Source organism: Leopardus geoffroyi, chromosome B2 (genome assembly GCF_018350155.1).
Source record: "Leopardus geoffroyi isolate Oge1 chromosome B2, O.geoffroyi_Oge1_pat1.0, whole genome shotgun sequence".
In the NCBI taxonomy this organism is placed as follows: domain Eukaryota; kingdom Metazoa; phylum Chordata; class Mammalia; order Carnivora; family Felidae; genus Leopardus; species Leopardus geoffroyi.
The window spans coordinates 119566335-119594168 of NC_059332.1; the positions used below are offsets into that span (position 1 = coordinate 119566335).

General features: G+C 39.0%; 2 protein-coding genes and 1 non-coding gene across 3 annotated transcripts in view; 1 reads left to right on the top strand and 2 right to left on the bottom strand.

Annotated features, from left to right (window-relative positions):
• The window catches only part of MOXD1 (monooxygenase DBH like 1), a 93365-nt gene that overhangs the window by 22017 nt on the left and 43514 nt on the right, over window positions 1-27834 (bottom strand). Inside the window, exons 5-6 of the mRNA XM_045499639.1 lie at window positions 644-823; window positions 14-116 (exon numbers count right to left, since the gene is read on the bottom strand). Coding sequence (XP_045355595.1) covers window positions 14-116; window positions 644-823 — 283 coding nt within the window. The remainder of the gene's footprint in view (window positions 1-13; window positions 117-643; window positions 824-27834) is intronic.
• LOC123609020 (porimin-like) lies at window positions 7405-10738 on the top strand. The gene is given in 3 exon segments (XM_045499640.1): window positions 7405-9239; window positions 10529-10608; window positions 10611-10738. Coding segments are annotated over 3 exon segments (447 nt in total). The 5' UTR covers window positions 7405-8949; the 3' UTR covers window positions 10688-10738.
• LOC123609978 lies at window positions 10815-10917 on the bottom strand. Its single transcript, XR_006718021.1, has one exon. It is a non-coding gene; the product is annotated as a U6 spliceosomal RNA (small nuclear RNA).

Below are 27834 nucleotides of genomic sequence, written 5' to 3' on the forward strand. Positions count from 1 at the left end.
AGAATAAACTCACCCTCCTTATATGTCGGATTGTCATAATGGACTTCCAGGAGCACATAACGAGGATCTAACGGTGTGCCAAGGGATAATCCAACATGAGGTGGGTAGGAAAAACCCTAAATAAGGAAAATTCCATGAGACATGCCCTATTAAAGTCCCTACAAGCTCTATTCCTCCAAAAACCCCAACCATTCTCAAAGATATTTCAACATTCTGGAACCCCATAATCTATAGTGGATAAAATAAAGGGGCTAAAGGAAAGAATCCCTGCCAGTGGAAAGAAAAATAAGCTACCCTCATATCAGAAATAGTGTATAAAGCGGGGTGCCTGAGTGGCTCAGTCAGTTAAGCATCTGACTTCGGCTCAGGTCACGATCTCACGGTTTGTGAGTTCGGGCCCCGCGTCGGGCTATTTGCTGACAGCTCAGAGCCTGGAGCCCGCTTCAGATTCTGTGTCTCCTTCTGTCTGCCCCTCCGCTGCCTGCACTCTGTCTCTTACATTGTCTCAAAAATAAATAAACATTTTAAAAAATAAAAAAAAAAAAAGAAGAAATAGTGTATAAAGCTTTACTTATGAGAACCGTAGGGGAAAAACATGATCAATGAATAGTGTCACATCTCCATAATCAGTCATTAGCCCCACCTCTCCACCAATGGCCCAGGCAAAAATCACAGTCTCGCAGGTGAGGAACGCATCAGGCATGTTAGGATGATAGCACTCATGGCCATAGTCCAGAACGCTGTCATTAAAGCTGCTACTGCACTGATAGAGCAGGATGTGGTGGACCAGACTCTCGTGGCCTCTCTGTATCACTGGCTCCACCTAAACAAGCACAAATGAGAGGGAGGATGTGATAAATCCAACCACCCGACAACACCCTACGGTAAGCATGAAACTAGCATAAAGCATTAGCAGTTTTGCGAAGGAATCGTTTGTTCAACGATGTAAAGGTTATGATGGGGTTCAAGTGTAATGCATTCTGGATATGAAAACAATGATGGTGATGGGAACAATGGCAACGGCAAAGACGAGATGATAACCTGTTCCTCCAAGAATCACAGGATTTACTAATCTGTTTGTGTTTTGAACTCACTTTTGTTTTCCTGATCATTCTGCATGGCAGCTGTTTCAAAAATTGCTTTCTTCCAGGCTACTTTGCCCTTGGTCCCCTCCTTTTTTTCCTTTCTTTTCTCCCCCCGCCCCACACATAAAAAAAAAAAAGAAATTAAGGCTCTAGACAGGCATAAACTCCCTCAGTCTCACTCTCTTCCACCTCAAAATATTTTTATCCATCCCTACTGAAGGCAGTAGATGATGCCTTATTCATCTATTACCTATCTATCAATACCTATCTATCATATACATATCTACCTGGTGCTGAGCATAGTGCTGGGCACAAAGTAGCGTTCAATAATGGATATTTTTATTCTAGTGATTAAAATCAAATTGTAATAGGAATCTTACCATTAGAATTTAGGAGAGAAAATAACACGGTAGTGATGTGTTCCTGTGACACTGCTGAAATTAGGAGAGGGAAGGTAGAAACCAGCGAACAGAGAAGGGGCAGTAAAGTGGGTTCTAATCTTGACAGCACAATGCATATGAACACGTTCCTTCCATTGTCCTTTCTGTAAGCTCCCTTCATAACACTTGCACACCTCAGCCCAGGGAACTCACAGTGAGCTGAGCACATCCTAAGGTCCCAAAGTGCCTTACCTGCAGAGGACGTACAGGAGCCCTGTCTGTACCTAGTGTAGCTGGGCTACAGGTGTTGCCATCAGCCACAGGGTTCTTTGAACGGTCCATTCATCTGCTAAAGAAACCATGGTCTGTCCCTAAATTTCCAAGGCTTGACCTGTCTTAGAGCTCAACACCTTCCGCCTTTAGCCCTGACTACTCAAAAGCAGGTGAATGCATTTTGAAACCCTTGCTTGTCCTCCAATTTAGACGTGCTTATGAAGATGAAGTGTTTTCAGCTATTGTCTCCTAAGGCTTTCCATTTTGATTTTCTACATAGTTTTTCTTTCTTTCCTTCTTGTTTTTAAATCAGAGAATCTAAGCAGCCAAACAGGGAAGCGGTAAGTAGTAGGCAGAGATCTGAATAGGCAGCCGGGGGTTCGACTTTTTAAATCCAGCTTGCCTTTGTGTTACATAGTGAGTCATGCCATAGCTAGCCCACACGTACATTTTAACATCACATTCACAGCAATGACACTGCGCATGGCTTTGTTTGCACTTGTCTCTCATCTCTAAAAGACTGCGTGCCCTGAAGGCAGAACCTATTTTCTATTTTGCCTGAAAACGACAGTTATTGTTCAAGCATGGTTGCATAACACATTACACAGAAGGGCAACCTAGGATGCCTATTAGATTTTAGTTTCCATGTCTAGTTTGAGCTCTCTTGTGAAACTTAACTTATTCGGGCACCTCAGCACTCCAAGGGGAACAGGGCACTGCTAATATGTCCAGAGTAAGAGAGGGACGTGAGGCATTTTCACCAAGTGCCTTTTCAGTTCTGGCAGAACCTGTCGGTTGCACTGAGCTCTACAAGGTAGGTCCTAGAAAGGAGCCATTAAGGCTTTAAAGAAAAGCTGGCTCTTGCCAAGGCAGCTACAAAGACAGACGGTCTTCATCGAGGCACAGCAAGAGAAAGCTGAGAATGTGCATGATGAATTATGTGTGGCTGGTGGTGCCTGCTTTGAAGGAGCATCACTAAACTTCTTGAGAGAATCTTTGAAGAGCACGCGTTGTTGTTGCTGCTGTTTTTAATATAGGAAACGCTGAAACCAACCCCAGGCTTCCCAACTACCAATGCATTCTAGGAATAATAATAGTAACATCTGCATTTTACTTAGCACCTACTATCTACCAACCGCTGTATTAGCCACTTGCTACATTTCACTTAATATTTACAATGAATCTATAAGGTAAATATTATTGTCTCCATTTTACAGATGAGAAAATTGAGACTCAGAAGATTAAGTAACAAACTCAAAATACCGTAGCCGGGCAATCGTAGATGGGGATTTGAGACTAGGCAGGTCTGACCCCAAAGTCAGTATTCCTCCCACTGCAACACATCATTGGAGGAGGACACGTTGGAGATGCATTGGGACCTGGAAGCTTCTGCCTGTGAGTGGGGAGAGGAAAGAGTGGGAGCCTTATGTCTGGGGGGGATTCCTGCCCTCACCCCAGTCGCGTGTCCTTTGGCCCTTAGGGAGAGAAGACAGAGTGTGGCCTTTCAATATGTTCTTTCCTAAGGAGAGCAAATAGCAAGGTCTCTCCTCAAAACCTGGCAAGGTCTTCAAAGAAAATTAAACTGTAATCTGACCTCCAGATTACAAACTGAGGGTAAAGCTTGGAGGCTTTTTCTAAGAAAACAATACATGTAAAAAACAACAAGAAAACGTTCTGCATGCAAACCTGAGCACTGATCACAGGAGAAAATAAGAAGGCCGGGAAGAAGCAAAGCTCTTGGCAAAACAGAAAGGATGTGGGAAATGAAAGGGCAGACTGAGAAAGAGAAGTGCCCCCAGAAGGATAACAACTGAACTAAGGAGCCACTGATGTCAGAGGAAAAGCACAGGTTACCAAATTCTTGAAGAACAGAAGAATTTTTGGAGAAGGAATTTTAAGATGACCATGTAGAATACTTAAGGGGAACCCCAAGCATATTCTTATGGGAAGGCATAACCTGCTCCATGCAGGGGACACGTTCCAGGGATCGGGAGCACCTTGACCAGAATGGGTCTGGCTCTCGGTGCCCCAACACGGAACAGAATTTCCCACAGAGCTTTCTGCCACGTTGACCGAGCATAGTGATGCCAGCGCACAGCTACCCATCCCCAAAAAGCCTGCTGGTCATTATCTGCTGCTTCCTCAACCAGTTCCACAAACCTTCGAAGCAGTCACATTACCTGTTGTGACATTCTTCTTTAGCCCAAATAAGGCTGCGGCAGAGACCGGAGGGCACTAGAGGAGGTTAAACACTGCTCTTTCTTGGATGTTCGGTAATTGTCCGCACGAGAAGGACTTTTCCTTTTGCATCATTGCATCATTTGAAATAATGGTGGTGTCATACATTTTTACATTAAAAACCTTTCTGAGGCAAATAAAGCTATAGTGTAGTGAATCACTGCTGTAAGAGGTAGCACTTTAAAAGGGCGACTTATTTTGGTTGCTTCAGAGATGTCACATTGTCATCACAATCTAAATGGGAATGCCAAAGGTTACCTCTATTAAAACAAAAATTAAACTTATAGAAATTGCCAAAGGAGGTCATGGCAACATAAAGTATACCAATGCGGATAAATTGGTATTTCTGAGACTGGAACAAACATTCAATTTCATTTTTGTTTCAGGCCGTCTGTATGACTGCAGAAGGAATAAATAAAAAGGAATCGAAAGTAGTACATATGGGGGCGCCTGGGTGGCGCAGTCGGTTAAGCGTCCGACTTCGGCCAGGTCACGATCTCGCGGTCTGTGAGTTCGAGCCCCGCGTCAGGCTCTGGGCTGATGGCTCAGAGCCTGGAGCCTGCTTCCGATTCTGTGTCTCCCTCTCTCTCTGCCCCTCCCCCGTTCATGCTCTGTCTCTCTCTGTCCCAAAAATAAATAAACGTTGAAAAAAAAAATTAAAAAAAAAAAAAAAAGAAAGTAGTGCATATGGAAGTGGGTGGCAATGACACAAACACCTGATGACATATTAAACTGTGTTATTAACTACAGTGTTCTCGTACACAGGTGGCATTTACAGACCAGAACGGATGACAGTTCCATACACCCACCTTCATATGCAATAGAGGCCAGGCAAGGATGGCCTGGCAGCTGTGGGTTACCTGTTAGCCCCAGTGCCTAGTAAAGGAACAGCCTAGAAAAGAAACCACAGGTGGAAGGGAGGTGAGGAGGAAGCCTTCAACCTGAAGTATTCTTAAGAGTAAAATGGTCCCTTCTTGTACCCTATGTCTTCAAAAAATTAAAAATAGAACTACCCTATGTATGACCCAGCAATTCCACTACTAGGTATTTACCCAAAGGATACAAAAATGCTGATTTGAAGGGGCACATGCACCCCAATGTTTACAGCAGCACTATAGACAATAGCCAAAGTATGGAAAGAGCCCCAAAATCCATTTACTGAAGAAAGGATAAGGAAGATGTGATAGATATAGATAGATAGATAGATAGATAGATAGATAGATAGATAGAATGGAATATTACTCAGCAATCAAAAAGAATGAAATCTTGCCATTTGCAACAATGTGGATAGAACTAGAGTGTATTATTCTAAGCAAGATAAATTAGAGAAAGACAAATATCATATGCTTTCACTCCTATGTGGAATTTAAGAAACAAAACAGATGAACATAGGGGAAGGGAAGGAAAAATGAGATAAAAACAGAGAGGGAGGCAAATCATAAGAGACTTTTAAATACAGAGAACAAACTGAGGGTTGCTGGAAGGGAGTCTGGTGGGGATGGGCTAAATGGGTGATGGGTGTTAAGGAGGGTACTTGTTGGGATGAGCACTGGGTGTTACATGTAAAGTGATGAATCATTGGGTTCTACTGAAGCCAATACTATACTATACTATATGTTAACTAACTTGATTTTGAACAAATTTTTAAAAATTAAAATGAAAAAAAGAGTAAAACAGTCTCCAGTCAGTTCAGATAACTGGACCTTTGAGGTACTCTTGAGAAGACTTAGCAGTACAAAAGCAAACAATAAGAGAGCTACTAAGCATAGTCAAGACCAAGGTGGAAATTAACATCAACTATAAAACTGGGAATTGAAAAGCTCCAAATATTATACTGTTCTCACGACCTCATCACCTTCTCTTACTCTCTTTATCCAGGTCAATATGTCTAGCATAATCACTGCAACACGCAGACTGCTTAATAACTATTTATTGAATGGAAATGAAGCCTTTCCATGAATGAGACTGAGTCATCAAATTTATTGCCTCCTAATTTCTTGATTGTCTAAACTCCAGTGACCTACCCTGCACCCCACTTCAGCTGCCCAATCCCAACGTCCCAGCCTTCACTTAGAACCACTCAGGACTGTGCTCCTCTGAAACTCTCTTTCAGTGCTTTTTTCCTGCTCTGTTGGTTCTCTCATGCCTCCCCAGCCTCTCAACATACCACTTTTTCCCAGGAGGCTACTTGAACTACTTGTGCACCAGCCCCTCACAATGGACTCAGACACTCACAGCTGCGGATCAATCCTGTAATCTCCCCCTTCTGATCCTCTACTTGGGATACTGAAGATGCTTGCACAACCATTAAGAGCTCAAAAGTCATGATTCACATTTGTACTTCCAGGCATCAATCTTTCTTTATTTTGCCATGTTCTGTTCCTTGGCTACGGATGAGCATAATCTGTTCGGTGCAGGGCACACGTTTCAGAAAATGAAAGCAGTTTGCTCCCATGCAAACCTTTTAGAATCTATGTATACTTGCTAATCAACTCTTGGTAAATGACTCAATTATTTTGGTAAGAGAGGGAAGAATTTCAGTTCACTCTGTCACTGAATGAGGGCAGAGTTGGGGTGGAATTTGATACAAAGGACACAATATGGTTGGAAAATTTTAAAAATTATATAATATAATGAAATGAGGCTAAGAATTTGACACGGTGTGACCTAGGTCTATAGAATAGGATTAGATGGGGATAAGAAAAAAAGTTCCTAAGTGTCTCAGAAATCCTTAGAACCTAGAACCAAGACCACTGTATCAGAATAGAAGGTAAGAAAATCTTAGTGGAAATGTATATTATCTTTCTGACATAAAACATTTGGGGTCCTTGACAAAACTGTGCCTGCCTGATGGTCTCGTACCTGCACCTACTGTGAAACGGATTCAGTTCCAAAAGGACTTCTCCCAAAAAGCCACTTGTGAAACGGATTCAGTTCCAAAAGGACTTCTCCCAAAAAGCCACTGAGCATTGGCAAACTGAAGAATCCACATGCTTTTGCAAACGTCAAATACCAACTACCTTAACAACAACAATAAAGAAATATATATAAGGGCACCTGGGTGGCTCAGTTGGTTAAGTATTTGACTCTTCATTTTGGCTCAGGTCATGATCTCATGGTTCATGAGTTCAAGCTCCAGGTCGGGCTCTGCATTGACAGTGTGGAGCCTGCTTGGGATTCTCTCTTTTCCTGTCCCTCCCTCAGTTGCACACGCATATGTTCGCTCTTGCTCTCTCTCTCAAACTAAATAAATAAATTTAAAATTAAGAAATATGTATGTTTTTAATTGTTTATTTAGTTTGAGAGAGAGAGCAGGGGACGGGCAGAGAGCGAGAGAATCCCAAGCAGGCTCTGCGTTGACAGTGCAGAGACCAACACAGGGCTCAAACTCACAAACTGTGAGATCATGACTTGAGCCAAAATCAAGAGTTGGATGCTTAACTGACTGAGCCATCCAGGCGCCCCAAGAAATAGATTTTTTACTTACTTCCCTTGTGCTGTGTTGAATAGTATCCCTCCAAAATTCATGCCCAACTGGAACCTTGGAATGTGACCTTTTTTGGAAGGAGGGTCTTTGCAAATGTAATTAGTTAAGATGAAGTTACTCTGTCTTAGGATGGGTCTGAATCCAATGACTAGTGTCTTTATACAGAAAAGAGAAGGATATTCAGATTCAGACACACACACAGAGGAGATGGCCATGTAAAGATGGCCACAGAGGTTGGACTCAAGCTGCCACAAGTCAGGGAAAACCAGAGACCATCAGAAGCTGGAAAAGCCAAGGAAGGATTTTCTCCTAGAGACTTTGGATGGACCATGGCCCTGCCAATGCCTTGATTTTGGACTTCTGGCCTCCAGAACTGTGAGAAAATAAATTTCTGCTGTTTCAAGCTACACGGCTTGTGGTCATGCTTATCATAGCATCCCCAGGAAGCTAATACATCCTCTGCTCTCAATTGTTTTAATCATAAACTAACAATTCACAGATTTGTACATTTTTACCTAGGTCATGAGTATCCTTGCATTTGTTTGTGACAAAAAATTATTACAAATATACATTGTTTCCCCTTACATGATTGATGTTGCATAATTCCACGTACTTACATAGTCATAAGGCTATTTCACTTGATAAATATGCAAGTGCACTTGAGAGAGTTAAAGAAGTTTTATTATCTGTAGCTAAGTATATGTGTACCTTACTTTAGTTTTTACATTTGGAGGGTAAAAATAAGTGGGCGGGAAAGGTGGAATGCCCTTCTTGACTTGTCCAAGTACGAGAGAAAAACAGGTGTGAGAAAAACAGGAGGTTATTAGACCTCTTATAAGCAATTTTCCTACACTTATTCTTCCAAGTCTACCCATTTAAGATGTTGCTTGTTGAAACATGAGTAGAGCATAGCTCTCCAAAAACAACTTGCAATTCAATAAATTAAAAATTAAAACAAAAGGAGAGAGGTGATGGGTGAAATCTGTAATGAGCTGGAAATCTGGTAAATCTCCATCACTTTTCTTCCTGCCCATTCTTGTTCTTGGCACCCTGCTTTCCATACACACCCCAGGCACAGGTTGCTGTCCATGTAAAAGCCAGGAAACCATCTCTGACAGAGGTTATCCAAAGGGCATCTGGTTCATAATGCAATACTGCCTATGAAAACATTTCAGCCCAAACTAGCAGTGTAGACAGACAATTACAAAATCATGCTAATATATGCTCATGGGATTATGGTAGGATAGGATAGTAGATGGTATCTACCTGTCCCTCTTTCCTTATCCTCATCCCTAATGGGGAGGGCTTTTTTAGCATGACAGTATATCCAACTTATGAGAGGAGACAACCAAATTGAGCAAGAAAATGATATCATTGTCTCACAGGTAATCCACTCTGAAAAAGGTCAGAGTTCAAAGCAAAACCCGACCTGCTGATATGGGGCTCAAACTCAGGAACCATGAGATCATGATGTGGGCCAAAACCCATGAGCCCCTGTTTCTTCATATTCATGCAGCTTTATGACTTCGTGATTTCCAGCTATACAAATGAGTCTTCCACCAGCACTGTGAAACAGTCAACAATTCTATTTTCTTCAGTCTCAAAGACTGGGACGGTCACCATCTTGACACCTATAGCAATATCTACAATGACAACACCAGGGTTCTCAACAAATGTAACTTTCACCACCTCAGTTTCACAAAACATACCCCAGATGCCATCGACAATGACCACAACCCACAACAGTTCAGTGACATCTGTTACTTCAGCAGTAACAAAGATGTATCAAAACTGACCTGTTTCCTATGCTGAAAATAGTTGTTAAATGCCACATTTATGTCTTTGTTGCATTCTGAAAAAATAGAAATGATGTCATATTAAATAAATTAATGGTATAGATCCTAGTATCCTTGTCCCTGTGGAAAATGAGTTTCCAACTTCATCAGGCCTGCTAATGAGTGTGAATAAGTGACTTGTCCTACCAGGGAATTGTACTTGGATATGATTTGAAATGTGCCACGCCTTTCCCTCCTGGGCCCCTCATTAGACAACAGAATTAGGCAGCATTCAGTCTACATGAGTTCTAAACCAAATGGTTAGCTTTGGTTTTCATTCATATGTGCCATAAAGATATTTTCCAATGGTATTAGATACAGTGTAGTAACAGAGAATCAGCACTCTTCATTTTCTGCATTTTTAAAAAACATAATGCCTATGAAACTACAAATTCAGAACCTTAACATTTTCTTTTGAACTTATTCAAAGTTCAGTTCCACTTAAAAACTAGTTATTACATTTGTGATAACAGCAGACTTTCTGCTTAAAATTTGTTTAAATGTTTGTTTATTTTTGAGAGAGACAGAAAGAGAGAGAGAGAGCAGGAGAGGGGCAGAGAGAGAGGGAGACACAACCCAGAGCAGGCACCAGGCTCTGAGCTGTCAGCACAGAGCCTGACACGGGACTTGAACTCACAAACTCTGGAATCATGACCTGAGCCAAAGCTGGATGCTCAACCGACTGAGCCACTTAGGCGCCCCTTGTGTATTTTCATATGTTTCTAATCCACAGTTTTATTACTACAATTTGCATTTTAAATCAACTAATTTCTCAAAGTCTCTTGATGAGATAAAACCAAAACAGTTTCAATTTCCAATTTATTCAAAAGAAGAAATTTCAGTTAGAACCATTTATTCAGATTAGATCTACTTGCAAGATTAGACCTGTGTTGTGTGGACCTATTGTTAAGGCACTAACTCTTAAGAGGACCAATAAGGGGGAAAAAAAATCCCCAAATCATACTGCCACTGAGGTTGTGGTAGGCAATCTAAGTTCAGCATCACAAACAGCTTCAGATGCTGGGGTTGCAGTTCTGGGGATGGGGGTGATTGGGAGATGTGTTAGATCAACTAGAACCCAGCAGTCACTAGACAAAGCAGGCTGGAGAGCAACCTTCTACAACGAGACTTCCTCTTCCCCCATTCAGCATTCTTATGTAGAAATTCAAAGTTTTAGCTTAGTATGATGTTTTTTAAAATCACCAAAGCATACTTTTTTTGTTTTCTTCTAATCACAGCAACTATTAATTCTAAAGAAAATACATTATCAAAATTTGATATTGGCAGCTTTGTTGGTGGTATTGTATTAACACTGGAAATCTGTCGATTCTTTACATTGGATGCAAAATGTGTTATTCAAGAAGAGGCATTTGGTATGGAACCATGTGAGTTTTGATTAGCCAGGACTTTATTATAATTTCTGTGTTTCTTTAAATGTCACAAGAAAATACCAGGACGGGCCACAGATTTATGAATTACATTCCTACTAATCCTCTATGCCCAAAGTAAATTGTTTAAAAACATGGAACGCTTCATAAATTTGTGTGTCATCCTTGTACAGAGGCCATGCCAATCTTCTCTGTACCGTTCCAATTTTAGTATGTGTGCAGCTGAAGCACTATTAAAGCTGTTTTACTTGATGAATATGCAAGTACCCTTGAGAGTTAAAAATATTATGATTTACAGTCATCAACTTCTGAATGTAAATTAATTAGGTTCTTTTTTTTAATGTTTGTTTTTTATTTTTGGGAGACAGAGACACAGAGAGCAAGTGGGGGAGAAGCAGGGAGAGAGAGAGAGAGAGAGAGAGAGAGAGAGAGAGAATCTGAAGCAGGCTCCAGGCTCTGAGCTGTCAGCACAGAGCCTGACATGAGGCTTGAACCCACGAACCGTGAGATCATGACCTGAACTGAAGTCAGACCCTTAACCGACTGAGCCACCCAGGCACACCAAATTGATTAGGTTATTTTTGCCAAACACCTCAAGAATATAAAAATACAGAAATATAAAATATTTTAAAATTACTTTTAAGAAAGTTTATAACAGCATTCTTAACATGTATATTGTTCTTTGAATTTTTAATAGATTATTCATGAATTCTAAGGTTGCTTTTAGCCTTACATTAACAAATATTAATGTTCAGTTAACGGAGATATTCAGTAAACTAGAGGTCACCTAGCTCCTCTAAGAAATGTTACATTAATACCAATACGACCCACAAGGCATAATGAAAGATCTGATGGTCAGGAGACTAAGTTCCCTTCTTGGCTGTGTCACTAAATAGCTGTGTGACATGACTGTGAGCAGGTCAGCAGGTCATAGCACACGGGCTTTTTTTCCATTATTATATGTGTGTGTGTGTGTGTGTGTGTGTGTGTGTGTTTATATATGTATTGGAGCTCTGAAGAGCTCTAATAATCTATTTTTCTCACACCAAGCTAGTATACTTGGACAAGTCAAGAAGGACATTCCGCCCTTCCCACCCACGTTTTTTTTACCCTCCAAATGTAAAAACAAAAGTAAGATACACATATATTTAACTATATATAATAAAAATTCTTTAACTCTTTCAAGGGCGCTTGCGTGTATATATATATATATATATATATATATATATATATATATATATGCCTTCATCTAATTCTCAAAACAAGCTCATGAGTTTAGGTAATAGAATTATCACCTATTTTATAAATGCAAACAATAACGCACATGTAAGTTTAAAAATTTATCCAACTGTCAGAGCCCGGATCTCACCACTGGTGACTTAGATCAGGAATTGGTGCCCCTAAACCAGCATGCTGATATAGAGGAAAACCTTGGTTTGCAAGCATAATTTATTCCGGAAACACGCTTGTAATCCAAAGCACTTGTATATCAAAGCAAATTTCCCTATAAGAAATAATGGAAACTCAGAGGATTCCTTCCACAACCCAAAAATTTTCATATAAAAATAATTACAATACTGAATATAATACAAAATAATAAAGAAAATACAAAATATAAAGAAAAATAAACAAATTAACCCGCATTTACCTTTGAAAACCTTCATGGCTGGTGTGAGGGAAACAAGAGAGAGGAGGGTTATTGTGTAGGACGACTTTCACTACCACTAATGGAATCACTGCTACCCATAGGCTCAATGGAATCTTTTTCTGCATGGGGACCATTGTATACATTCACACAGGTGTTGAGCACGGTACAGCATTAACAAGTTCTTAACATATACTGTATTTAATGTAACTGGCAATAAGGCAGCAAAGGATCTATATCTGCAGGCAGCCTGATCCAGAATGAAGCAAAGCATTCCTAAGCTGACTCTTGTATGGAAAAGCAAAGAACTGTCCATAGGTGCTTTGAAGTGACAAAAAATTCACTAGTGCCAGTTGTGGGCACCTTCCAACGTTCTGAAAAATCACTGATTTCTGCCAAACACCTTGGCCTGAGATGGAGCATCCAAGCACGGGAGAAAACCGCCCACAATCCCACAGCGAGATAAAGAGACAGACAGAGGCAGAGACAGAGAGACAAGAAACATTGGTTCAGCTGTGATCATGTGACATTCGGCATCACGTACTACTCATATGGCAAGACATCATTCGTTTATCAAGTTAAAATGTATTAGAAATGTTTGCTCATCTTGCAGAACACTCACAGAACAGCTTACTCGCAATCCAAGGTCTTACTGACTCCCATCTTGAATGGCAGGGGAGTGAATGAGACAGTTTCAGTGCTCCACCAAGGTCACTTCGGGTTTCTTTAACCTTTTCTGGGGGTCTTACTTCCAATCACTTGCACCTGTACCTTTCCTCAAAGGCCCGATCTTGGGCTCACTTTGCAAGGAGCAAAAAATGCCCCAAAATGTACATTAGTCTGAAGAAAGTGAAATGGACAACTCTAAACAAAATGAATGTTTTCCATGGGTGCTATGGACTGAATATTTGTGTTTCCCTCAAATTCACGTATGGATAGTCTAACTCCAAAGGTGAGGGTATTGGAAGGTGGGGCCTTTGGAGGACAATTAAGTCATGATGGCTGATTTCTCACGCATGGGATGAGTGTCTTTACAAAAGAGACCCCATGGAGTTCCCTTGCCCCTTTCACCATGTAAGAACACAGTGAGAAGACGGCTGTCTATGAAGTGGATCTCACCAGACACCAAATCTTCTGGTATCCTGATCTTGGACTCCAGAGTTGTGAGAAATAAATTTCTGCTGTTTATAAGCCGCCCAGTCTATGGTACTCTGTTAGAGCACCCCGAGTGGACTAAGACAATGGGATTAGGTTACAGCTGGAAGTACAGTGCAATAACACCCTTGCTTGGCTTTCTCTTCCTCAGTCTTCTCTCCCACCTCGTGTTTTCTCCTGGCACTTCCTTAGTCATTTGTACACACATCCTTCTCTCAAAGGACTGCAGCTGAGAACCCAATATAAAACAAGTAGCATAATGGAAGAGCATTTTATTGGACCACATGTTTTGGGGTTTGAATCTAATCTGGGGGGTTTAAACTTTGCCCCATTATTTTCTATTTATTTATTTTCTTATTTATTTATATTGAAGTATATTTGACATGTAACATTGTGTACATTTTCAGGTGGACAACATTTTGATTTGAAACATTTATATACTGCAGGGACACCTGGGTGGCTCAGTTGGTTAAGTGTCTGACTTCCGCTCAGGTCATGATCTTGCGGTTTGTGGGTTTGAGTCTCACATCGGGCTCTGTGCCAACAGCTCAGAGCCTGGACTCTGCTTCATATTCTGTGTCTCCCTCCCTCTCTGCCTCTTCCTCACTCTCACTCCCTCTCTCTCTCTCTCTCTCTCTCAAAAATAAACATTAAAAAATTGTCTTAATATAAACTCCTTAAAAAAAGAAACATTTATATACTGTAATATGATCATCATGATATGATCATCAAACATGCTAAAAGACTAGGTCTTAATTATCTCTACCACAAAAAAAGAATTGATAGTTATGTGATTTTTCCATCTCGTTTTCCTAGTTGCTCAACTTCTCTTTGTCTCAGTTTCCTTATCAGTAAATCAGTGACAATAAGGTTTACTTATAAAATTACTTGAGAATCAAATAGCTGACACACCAGAAGCAACAGACGCCTTGTAGGTGTTCAAAGAATGATGTGAGTATATTTATTAAAAGTTGGACTCTGGGTTTTAAATACAATTTTAACATTGCACCCAAATAAATAACGTCTATACTGGTAATTTATTCACAAAGTCCAGTGTTTCAAAACCTAACTTTAAGACTTTTATGTTACAAATATTCAGGCAAAAAAAATATTGCCATGGTCACATGCTGTATTGCAAAATACATAATCATATGACATATATATTTATGTGTGCCATGTCAATTTATTTAGGATTTAATTTGTATAATAGTATGTTCTTTACAGAGAAGTTTTTCTGAAATATGACCTCCCCCTTTCCTCTAAAAGAAACATAGGTACACTGACACTTCATTTTTTAATTTTAATTTTTTTTTTTTTTGAGAGAGAGGGAGCAAGCACACAAGCTGGGGAGAGGGGCAGAGAGACAGAGAGAATCTTTTTTTTTTTTTTTAAGTTCATTTATTTTGAGAGAGAGAGAGAGAGAGAAAGCATGAACAAAAGAGAGCAGAGAGACAGGGAGAGAGAGAGAATCCCAAGCAGAAACCACACTGTGAACACAGAGCCCAATGTGGGCTCGATCCAAAGAACCATGAGATCATGACCTGAGCTGAAATCAAGAGTTGAACAATTAACTGACTGAGCCACCCAGGCTCCCCGAGAGAGAGAATCTTAAGCAGGCCACATGCTCAGCATTGAGCCAGACACAGGGCTTGATCTCATGACCCTGGAATCATGACCTGAGCAGAAATCAAGAGTTAGATGCTCAAACGACTGAGCCACCCAGGCGCCCCTACACTGACACTTCTCGTGTGTATTTATGCACAGTTTTGAATACACATTTCCCTTACTATTTTGCTCTGAAAATCTTTTCATCTCAAAGAGATGTCTTCCATTCCATTCATTCATTCTTCATTCATTCATTCATTCATTCATTTATTCACTCAACTAATTAAAGAAAAAATACCCCAACTATTTGGCTCTTTATCCGATGCCAAGAAGTAAACAAACACGGGTCTGACAATCATACAGTTTATATTCTAGAAAGGTAGAGAAGTTAAGACCAGAGAATGGTAATTTTTGGTTGCCTTCCAGCATCAGTTCCCCCAGAAGAACTACCAGGATCCTGAATTGGCTTAGCCACACTCTTTGACTAAGAATGATTCCCACTTCTCTTAAGTGGCCCAAACCCATCTATGTGGTCCCAATCTTGAACTTACATTGGTCAAATCACAGCGACTTTCAAGTGGTGGCTGGCAGAAGAGCTATCCTCCCAAAGTAAGAGAGAAAGTGCTATTTCAGGGAGTTTGGGCTGTCATTTTTCTACCATAAGGGAAAATAGCCTAAGGCTGAGGCCCAAACAATATTAAGGGCAAAGCTCAAAAGGAGCTGTAGCTCTTGAAACATCATAAATCTCTGGACAAAGGGATTTGCTTGAAATAAACCCAAGTGACGTTCAGCTGAAACAAAAAGAAGTTCGGTGCTGATAGTAATTATCAATGACAGTTGTTTTCTTCAGTCATCTTTGGTTTCTTTCCCCTCTTTAGTCCATGAAAACTGAGATGACTACCCAAACCTGGATTAAGTCAGAAGCTTTGTTAATTCAGATTTCTGAAAAACACAAAACGAAGTTCCCCAAATAACTAGTTGTGTTCTGTAATGTGTTTGGAAACCACATTTTTTCATGAGAACACTGAATACTTAGAGCATGCCAAAGCAATATGACTCATCCTAATTTATATTTCTCATCTTCAAAATGTTTCTCATGTTACACTCTAGGCATGGCATTCATCCCAGTCCACACTTCTATACATCCCACCTGGGTTCCACTAATAGCCACCAACTAATCTTCTTGGATGCTTAGGGGGTAGCTTTCTAGACAACACCCCATATCCCAGCCAATCTTCCCAAATCACTTTTCATCTTGGACATCTGACCGATAATATTCAGTGGCTCCACACCACCCTTTCTATAGCGATCAAGTCCACACTTCTTTTTCTGACATTCAGGATCCTATGTGGTTTGCTGCACGTTACCTACACGGTGCCCTGTGCATGAATTCCTAGTCACAGGGATCCGTTCCTTTTACACACCATGTTGTTCTTACCTCCATGGTTTCGTTCCGTGTTTTCTTCACCCAATATGTCCTCCTACTCGCTCTTGAAAGCCCAGGTTTTGTTTCCCCTGGATGCCTTCTCTGATTACTTTGGCAGACATTTGCCTTGTTTCTCTAAGCTTCTTTCAGGAGGCAGTACTGTGTGGTAGCATGAGGCCAAAGACTTGGTTTGGAATTCAACATCTGGCACTTACTAGCTGTGTGATCTAAGACAGATTGCTTAACTTTACTGAAACTCAGTTTTCTTATTTACGAAATAAAAACACGAATCAACTTTTAATCCATTATAAAAAGTAAAGGAGAAAATGTGTCTAGCACATAATCATTTGTATCAAGCAGTTGAAAACGATACTCAGTTCTGTACAACTTAGTACTTTTTTATCGAATGTAATTAGCTCCTACATAAGAGTTTTTCTTCTTATTTGGAGTAGCAACTCACTGTTCTGCTAACTTGTTGACAACTCATTACATGGAGCAGACTTTTTCAAGGCCTTTATTATTTGCGGTGATTGTTGTAATGAAAATACAACATCAAGACTAAATCTTGCTAGTTATTTTTTGGTATGCTCTTGCTTACCTCTTTATAAGTATGAGCTGTTTTTAAATGATAAATTGAATTGTTTTTCAGGTTAATCTGCATTGCACGGCAATTCATGGAATTGAAAGTTCATAGAAAGTAGATGTGATTTTATTGTTTCACGCTGCAGGAAATAAAGTTCTCTGAACTCATTTTATTACTTCAACACATGACTTTCAATGCAGCAATATGTATATCAGAGGCATGAGTATATATGGATTTCTTCCAATCCTATGCAGAGCAGAGAGACACGCGTAGATCAACTTGTTTTACATAGGATAAGAATGCAGGAAACGGGGAACTTCTCATGGGAACATAGCTCATCACAGAATGACAGAGGAGATAGATCTGTGCAAAAAAATGCATAGACAGTACAACTTTATTTTACGTGACCCATCTCTTATCCTGGAGAAGTGAATTAAAGGTTAACAGAGGAAAGAACTGGAAGAGGCGCACACCTGAGCAAAAAGATAAGTAAACATTACGTTACCAAAACCAAGACGAGAAGAGTTGTAACATTTATGTCAAGTAAAGGGCCGGTTCCTTTAACACAGGGAGAAGACAGCCATAACTACTAAGTCCACATACCAGTCCTCAGAATAAAACCTACCTTGCCGGACCTTGATCTTAGACTTCTCCACCTCCAGAACTATGAGAAACAAACTTCTGTGGTTTGAGCCATCTCACCTATGGTATTTTGTTATGGAAGCCCAAGCAGACTAATACAGAAAATTTGTAAATGGCATAAAATTGAAAATAATTTAATGTTGCTCTTTATTAAATTATATTAAATTTAGACAATGGCCTACCAGACAATCATAAAAGAATAGGATAGGTCTGTACATAATGTGGTGGAACACTTTCAGGACATACCGTTAAATGTAAAAAGCAAGTGTCAAAATAGATGACACTATTGTCTCCTATATGATCCTGAGATCTAAAAATAAAAGCAAGAAAAACGACATATATCTATATAAATATATACTTATATACATATATAATATATATTATATACTTATAAGTATATAAAGTATATAAATATATAAGTATATATTTATACTTATATATAATATAAAGAATTATATAAAGAATATTATATATATATAAAGAATTATATAAAGAATATATAAGTATATATTTATATACTTATATAAGTATATATTTATACTTATATATAATATAAAGAAAGACGGATGAAAATATACACAGAAGTAAACATAAACATAAAGGTACATGATTGCATACATATGGAAAATTTCAGGGGTACCTGGGTGGCTCAGTCAGTTAAGCATCTGACTTTGGCTCAGGTTAAGATCTCACAGTTTGTGAGTTCAAGTCCCCCATCAAGCTCTGTGCAGACGTTTCAGAGTCTGGAGCCTGCTTCAGATTCTGTGTCTCCCTCTCTTTCTGCCCCTCCCCTGCTCATGCACTCTCTCTTTCTCTCCCTCTCTCTCTCTCTCTCTCAAAAATAAACAAACATTAAAATTGTTTTTCAAAAAAATTTTAGAAAAATACAAGAAAATATTAATTTGGCTTTCAGGAAGTAGAACTTGAATGGTAGAAGTCAGAGCTTTTTGATTTTACTTCATGGCCTTCTGTATTTGAATTTTTTACAATGAACACATATTAATTTTATAATATATTTTTTAAATTTTGTTTTCATCACCTACGAGCTCAATGTCCCTGACAAGTTAATGAACATGTGAGACAGAGATTATCTACATCCTACCTCACAAGGTGATCTTGAGAATTACATAAGATATCGGGAAACCCCTCACAGTGCATGGTATATACAAAGTATACATCAAATGTTAGTCTTCATATTTTCTATGCATAATCTATCTACGGTATTACATATGAAGTAGATATATGCTATGCTATTATATACTTAATCATATAAAACAAAGTCTCCAAGAACCTTCAAAATTGTTTATTTCCCTACACAATGCAAAATAATCTATTTTGTTTAAATTAAATCTGTTATTTAGAGAAATAATTGACCAGGATGTATTTGGCGCTAGGTTTCTAAAACAACATGTTGATCCTCTGCAAACTCAATTATATCTTCTGCATTTGTAGGCTCTTAGAAAAAGAAAAATAAAAAAAAAAATAACCAGAAGAATTTTCTACCCCAAACCTGTTGTCAAGACTTCATAGCCCAATGGCAGATGTGAGTATATGTGGTTCACCCGTGACTAGGGGCAGCTGCTGCTGGGAGGGTCCCCACAAAGACAGTGAGACCTTCCTTGGTTCTGCATCAAACGTTTTCTGTCTCTGGATTGTTTTTCACTTTGTAATCTCCTTTGAAGTAATGGTTGCTAGTCTGCTTTTTGTTGTTGTTGTTGTTGTTGTTGTTGTGTGTGATTTTTTTTTCTTTTACAGTTTAAAGGACTAATAATTCCATCCATGAAAGGACAGAACTCAATTACTAACAGATGATCCTTATGATAAAATGTCACAACCCCAAGTTAGAGGAAAGAAAAACAACTTCATTTTTCATTTACTCCAATACAACTTACACATAAAAGGAACTAATTTAAATGTCTTTATAGTAAAACTAACTTTAAAAACTTATTTTCAGGGCATGTGGGTGGCTCAGTCGGTTGAATGTCTGACTTCGGCTCAAGTCATGATTTAGCGGTTCGTGAGTTTGAGGCCCGCGTCAGACTCTGTGCTGACAGCTCAGAGCATGGAGCCTGCTTCCGATTCTGTGTGTGTGTCTCTCTGTCCTTCCCCTGCTCACGCTCTGTCTCTCTCTGTCTCTCAAAAATAAATAAACACTAAAAACTTTTTTAAACTTATTTTCATATCCTAAAACTTCCAGTACTTGTGTTTGTATATAATTTACTGTAATTATATAAAATACTAAATGTATTAAAATGTAAATATATAATTTATATATAAATTGTATATAAATTACTGTAAAATTTGGCAGTTTTAAATAAAGTATATTATCTTAACATTTATTTGTCATAATTTAAGGATTATACTTCCTGAAGAAATTTAATAAATGAACCATCTTTGTCTTCTTCTAAGAGTAGGGAAATCATCATTGAATGACATTTCTTATTCCCTCAGGCACAATTTAAATATTAGACCTAATTGTAGGCAACAAATTAATAACACTGCCTCATGCAGAATTCTTGGTTGGCTTTTATCCAGAGGTCTTGAATTCACTGCTCTTTCATTTTAAATTAAATTTGAATGTAAAGTATGTTGTTTTATCCTGTAATGAAAAGAGAAACTGATGTTGAGTGTTTTTCTCTATGATATCGAACAATGTTGCTTTAGAAGTGATAATAAATGCAGGTCTTCAAATCCTACTTAACTTTATTGAATTCTGGCCCTCTCTATAAAGCGTCTGCAAGTAGCCCAGCAGGACTGTTCAGTTCGGCACTTAAGTTAGTTACAGACTCCACAGTGTCACACACGCAAAATTCCTTTGTCCTGGGAATAAGATAGATTTTCAGAACGTTGTTTACAACTCACCATAATTGAATTAAGTCTAGATTCGAGTCATTAATCCAACAAGCACTCACTAAGCACCACTATCAGGAAGTGCGCCCCGAGCTGAAAATCCAAGGACGTGCCTGGCCCAACGGGAGAGAGCCTGGTAAAGAGAGGAGTCCCATAGCCAATACGGGGGTGTTATGACATCAATAATAACTACCACTGGTGAGCATTTACGTGTACCAGGTACATTGCACATATCAACACATTTAATTTCATTTTATCTTCCTGCATTCTGGAGAAAGGTATTACTCTCTTTGTTGCCCAGATCAGGAAACTGAGGCACAGTTACGTAAACCAAGCAAACTTGCAGGGCTGCTGTGTAGCTGGCTTGAACCAGCACCGGGGGCTGACCGCTAAGCACCACTTTCTGGGAAAGCGTGCCTGCCTTTGTGATCTGCCGTGGAGGTGTGAAAGGGCAGTGATGGTTAGAAGGGAGCTGAAGTTAGTTCAATAATTTTGTACACTAATGTAACAGTATGCTTCAGAGAGCCATTTGATTTTTTTTTTTTAAATCTTTATTTACTTTTGAGAGAGAGACAGAGTGTGAGCAAGGGAGGAGCAGAGAGAGAGGGAGACACAGAATCCAAAGCAGACTTCAGGCCCTGAGCTGTCAGCACAGAGCCCGACACGGGGCTTGAACTCACGAACCGTGAGATCATGACCAGAGCTGAAGTCGGACGCTCAACCGACTGCGCCATCCAGGCGCCCCTCCATTTGATTTTTTAAATGGAGTTTTGCTGTCTGGTTGGGAAAGGGATAATAAAATAAAAAAAGAAAAAAGAAAAAGACTATTTTTGCTTGACCTCATCCAATTTGTTTAACCATGACTATAATTAAGAAATATAGTCTTTTATATTTCAAGAAAGTGAAGCAAATAAATGAATATCAGTGGATGGCTTCTGTCATTCTGGCTCCTTTCTTATTTTCTATGTGTTTCAAACATGAGTTCTCCATAAAAAGAAGTCTTAGTTTGCAGGGCACTTCCATGAAAATGGGGAAACAAAAAACTGAAGTGTGTTCAGACTATGACTGAGTTAAACACTGGTCTTCTGTGGGTGAATCTCCAGTCTGGGTGGATAACCCCTAATCCACGAAGCCTTTGCTCAGCTTAGTAAACAGGTTCACACTGAATTCACCTTTTCAAAGCCTTTAAGTCTCCTGCTGCCTTCCAGCTATTTAAATAAAGAAGTCTCCTCTAGATGTAGGTTTCTGGAAAGCAAAGCAAATGTTTTATTAATCTTTGAAGTTATTCGTTTGCTTGCTCGCTTTTGAAAAGTTTATATACAGAGAAAATAATATAACATTATTCATATAAGAACCATCCAGAGCTACTTAACATCTTGTCATTCCTACTTTGCTATCCATCTTTGTCCCCACTTACTCCAGCACATCTCTCTGTTCCCTCTAGGTGCTCATGTTGACCTCAATGGCCAACCTGACCATCAAGGTGAGAGCCAAGTATAAACTCAGGTACTTAGTCTTAACAAGTCTGATCTGCCTTTTTTCCTAAACATGCCAGCCAATTCCTTTAAATCAAACCTAAAATAACTTTTCCATTCAATACTTTTTATCAGTTTAAATAGTCTCAGGTCTGCAGTTATAGAAATTACATTCAAAAGGGATCTACTTATGAAGGAAACATAAAAAGCATGGGTGATTTATTCCATATTTGCTCAATCAGATAAAAGCCACACTCAACCGAAATGTCATAATTTACAACCTGCGTAGATATTCAAAGAGAATTTTGCAGTTTCAGAAATGTGGCCAACCTCCTTTCTTGGCAGCTGAAACAAGAAACCTAAAAAGGATCTGATAAATTGAGTTGCGATAATAGTTCCAAAAGGGAACACACCATCTTCTCTCCCCCATGAAACATCACTTCTTTCAGATTTGTTTAAAAGTCTTCACCCCTAACATCAAGCGAGTGGGGAGGATTTCCATCTGTACTGCCACAACAACCCTTGTGGGCATTCTCTCCTTATTTCCAAAGACACTTCCCAAATAAGGCTGCTTTTCCTCTCACATGCATTTTCCTAACATGTCCAGGCTAAACTCTTGGCTCTAATCCTCTGTATTCTAAAATCTCCACAACAAATCATGCCATTTCTCCAGCCAAAACCCAATAGTCCCACGTTGCCTCAAGAGAAACTCACTTCTTGGCTTACAATTCCTGTTCTCTGTGGTCCTTTCACAAGATCTCCAAACATTACTAGGAATACGTGTTCTCAGTGTCTTTGATCATGGCATTCCAGCCTTCGCATCCTGAACCTGGCAAAACTGTATTGTAACCATCAGAATTTGTACTTCCAGTAGGAAAACTAAATGTTCAGAACACCTCTCAGTTGGAAGACTGATTTTCATGATTTCCATGATTTTCAAAACTTAAAACAATGTGTCTTGAAATATATTAATAAGCTCAGTAAGAAATTAAGGAAGACCAAAGGTAAAAGAAGAAGAATATAAAGTCAAAATCAAAGTGATAAAAACAGAAACTAAGGCCCCCGTGGGAACATATGTCATACTATGATTCTAGAGTCTCCAGGAATAATGGTCACAGGATAGGATCATCAAATGATGTGGGACTCAACTTGACACACACCTCTCCCTCCCACACCCCTCAATTAAATACAGAACCGGAACCCTCCGAGCTCATACCAATCCAGTAAAGTGAAGAACTAGAAAAAAAAAAAAATCTAACTGCTAACAAAGGCAGCTGATGAAAAAACTTGTCTGTCTCTGCCACAGTTCTGGGTTATTATGGATCAAATGTTTTTGTCCCCTCCCCCACTTCAAATTTATAGGCTAAAGTCCTAACTTCTAATGGGATGGTATTTGAAGATGGGATCTTTGGGAGGTAGTTAGGGTGCATGAGGTCATGAAGGTGGGGCCCTCAGGATGGGATTAATACCCTTATAAGAGACACCAGAGAGCTTGCTGTACTCCTCCTCTGCACCCCATCCTCGCGCATTAGGAGGTCATATGGGCACACGGTGAAATGGCAGCTGTCTACATGCCAAGAGAAGAGGCCTCAGAATGAAACCCACCTTCTAGAACCTTGATCTTGGCTTCCTGGCCTCCACAACTGTGAGAAATAAACGTCTGCTATTTACCAGTCTATGGTATTTTGTTATGGTAGCCAGAGCTGAATAAGACCTCGTTAGAAGAAAATAATAACAATATTCTCCCCTGGAGGTGTGTAAACAAAGGTCCAGCCTCATGAGACAGTAAGATTTGAATTTATAGTCCTGTACGGTTGGGGAAATTCCAAACCAAGAAAATAAAGGATCCCTCATGGGTTACCATCCCCTGGCATCTGGCAAAAGTAAATATAAATATAATACCTCCAGGAGGGAGCATCCTCTCCTCCAGTACCTTGTGATTTCCATGGATGACATTAACTTGGCAAAACTTAGCAAACACTTGGGGAAACAAGAGACTATCCACGACATATTTAGATTCCCAATGACTTGAGCCATTGGAATTATTAAACATAAAATCAAAAATAACTATGTATGCTTCATTTTTTAAATGTTATGCATTATATTTATGTGGCTAAAGAATAAAGACGAGCTTGAAAAGATGAGCAAGAAATATCAAGATTGAATCAGCATATTTGAAAAAGAACAAAATAGAATTTCTAGAAATAAAAAATAATTGGGATTTAAAACTCTATGGGTGAGTTAAACAGCACATTAAAAAACAATTTAAGGAAGAATTACTAAATGTGAAAATATTCTGACCTCAAACTTCTCCAAGACAACATTTCTTTCACTTTTATTAAAGTGTAATTTGTCAAGGGCACCTGGGTGGCTCAGTCGGTTAAGCGTTCAACTTCAGCCCAGGTCACGATCTCATGGTTCGTGAGTTTGAGCCCCGCATCAGGCTCTCTGCTGTCAGCACAGAGCCAGCTTGGGATCCTCTGTCCCCCTCTACCTCTTCAACCCTCCCCTGCTCACACTCTCTCTCAACAATAAACACTTTTTTTAAAAAAGGTATAATTTGACATACACTAAGCTGCATATATTTAAAGTATAAAATTTGTTGTTTTGACATATGTACATACTCATAAAACCACAGGCTAGATAATGAATATGCACATTATCCCCCAAAGTTTCCCCAGGGCCCTTGCCAACCCCTCATTGTCTTCCCACCTTGCTTCATTCTCATCCATGGAAACAACTCAATGGCTTCCTGTCACTATAGATTACTTGAATTTTTTAGAATTTATAAAAACTAGAATCATATTATATGTAGTCATTTTTTTCTGGCTTCTTTTATTCAGCATAATTATTTTCAGGTTAATCTATGTTGGTTTTATGTATCAATAGTTCATCCATTTTAATTACGGAGTAGTATTCCACTGTACATATACGCCATGATTTGTTTATCCATTCACCGATTAATACACATTTGGATTGTTTCCATTTCTTAGCTATTATAAAGTAAGGTGCTACAAAAACTCTTTGACAAGTCTTTGTATGATCATACGCTTCCATGACTCTTGGATACACAGCTAATAGCAGAATAGCTAAAGTAAATGACAATGTATGTTTATTATTTAAGAAACTGCCAAATGATTTTTCAATGTGGCGTACCACTTTATATTCCCATCGGCAGTATATTAGAGTTCCAGTTGTTCCACATCTTGCCAAACCTTTAATTTCCATATGGCAATTCTTAAAGGTGGTATCCCAGTGTGATTTTAATTTACACTTCCTTAATCAGTAATGATGTTGGGCATTGTCTCAAGGAAGTGGACTGATATCAGGCAGAGAAGGACACTGATCTCTGAGAAACAAGAAACAAGTGAGGTTAGTCCTGTGGGTTGTTCAGATGGCTGTCTATAGAGAGATTTTTCAGGCTGTTGCCTAGGAAAGTGAAACTCAAGCAGGACCTGCCATTCTCCTTGAGTTGTGGAGATTGAATTGGCCCAATGAGGCCAAGTAGGTTACAGTTCACAGAATGTAATATGGGAAGGGAAGAGATGCACAGAGAGATAACTCAGGACACCTACATAAAGTCTGCTTCAGGTGAGTTACTGAATACTGATCCTTTTACAACAGGTAAAATCACCCTAAAAAATCCTACCCAAGACCAGGTAAAAATTATTCTAAAGGATTAAAAGAAACCATGATGGAAATATCACAATGCAGAGAATAGAGCCGTTCCCCAACAGAGTGGAAAATCTTGTAATTCACACAGCATTAGGTAAAAGTACTCAGAAGGGCTTGCCTTGCAGTGGGTAAAATGAGGATCTAACAAAGCTCATAAATAAGATCTGAAAGGTCTGATTTCAAGTAACTTAACTACGTCCCAGAACAAAGCTCAAAACTATTTACAGAAGTGCAAACATAACCAACATCCAGTAAGGTAAATTAAAAATGTCTGGCATCCAACAAAAGATTACTAGTTACACAAAGAATTAGAAAAATAAAACCCATAATGACAAAATTCAAACCAAATTAACCCAGAACTCACGCAAATGAAAGAAGCAGATATTATAACTGTATTTTATATGTTCCCAAAGATAGATCAAAGACTGAATATGTTAAATATAGACATGGAAGATACTTTTAAAATATTTAAACTAAATTTTAGAGATTAAAACTACAATGATTGAGGTGAGAAATACAGTGTATAGTATTAAGAGCAGAATAGATCATAAAGAAGAAAAGAGTGGTAAATTTGAAGACAGAATAATGAAACTACCCAAAATCAAAGCAGACTAAAAAAATGAAATGCAAATGAGTTGCAGGATAACTTGAAACAGCCTGATATACTTACAATTGGAGTCACCATAAGAGGGGAATAACCGAAAAACCTATAACTAACAGCATACCTAAAGATGAAAGACTGAATACTTTTATCCTAAGGGAAGGAAAAGGCAAGGAATCCACTCTCACCATTCCTATTCATCATTATACTGGAGGTTCTATACAATGCAATAAAGACAAAATTTTAAAAAGAAAGAAGAAAAGGCATCAGATCAGAAAGGAAGAAGTAAAACTGTCTTTATTCTGAAATGGCATGATGATCCCTGCAGCAAATCCAACTGAATTCTAGCAATGCTGCTAGAACTCATAGGTGTGTTTAGCACATTTAAGGGCCAGAAGATCCACATACAAAATTCATTTGTACACATTGGTGACAGATAATCAGAAAATGAAATGTGAAGGTGAATACCATCGAAAATACCATCAAAATATTAGATATTTAGGAATGAATTTGACAAAAGCTGTATACAAACCCTACGTTAAAAACTAAAAACACTGCTTAGAGAAATCAAACTAAATATTCATGTCCTAGAGTTAGGCAAAAATGTCTTATAAAGCCAAAAGCATAATCATAAAATTTTTAAAATAGGCTAGACTTGGCCAAAAGTAAGAACTTCTGTTCTCCAGAAATACTGTTAACCGTGAAAAGACAAACCACAGATTAAGACAAAACATCTGCAAATCAAATATGTGGTAAACAAATTGTATCCAGGATATTAAAGCATACTCAAGGCTCAATAATAAGAAAACAAACATCCAATCTTAAAAATGGACAAAGATTTGAAGAGGCGTTTCACCGAAGCAAATAGAGGAACGGCAAATAAGCACACGAAAAGGTGCTCAACCTCCTTGGTCAGTAGGGAAATGCAAATTTAAACCACAATGAGATACAACCATTAAAATGACTAAAATTTTAAAAGACTGACTATTCCAAGCGACGGTGAATATATGGAGCACCTGAAACTCACTTATTTTTGCTGTGAATGTAAAACAGTGCAACACTGGGGAAAACTGTCTGGGTCTGACAGCCTTTAAAAGTGTTAAACACAGGGGCGCCTGGGTGGCTCAGTCGGTTAAGCGGCCAACTTCAGCTCAGGTCATGATCTCACGGTCCGTGAGTTTGAGCCCCACGTCGGGCTCTGTGCTGACAGCTCAGAGCCTGAAGCCTGTTTCAGATTCTGTGTCTCCCTCTCTCTGACCCTCCCCCATTGTTCATACTCTGTCTCTCTCTGTCTCAAAAATAAATAAACGTTAAAAAAAAAAAGTGTTAAACACATTGCATTGCATACAACCCAGTCATTCCACTCCAAGGTATACATCCAAGGGAAAAGAGAGCATGTGTTCATAGAAAAAGTTGTACCCAAATGTTCACGGCAACTTTAATGGTCATAGCTCCAAAATAAAGACACACAAATATCCATCAAGTGAATGG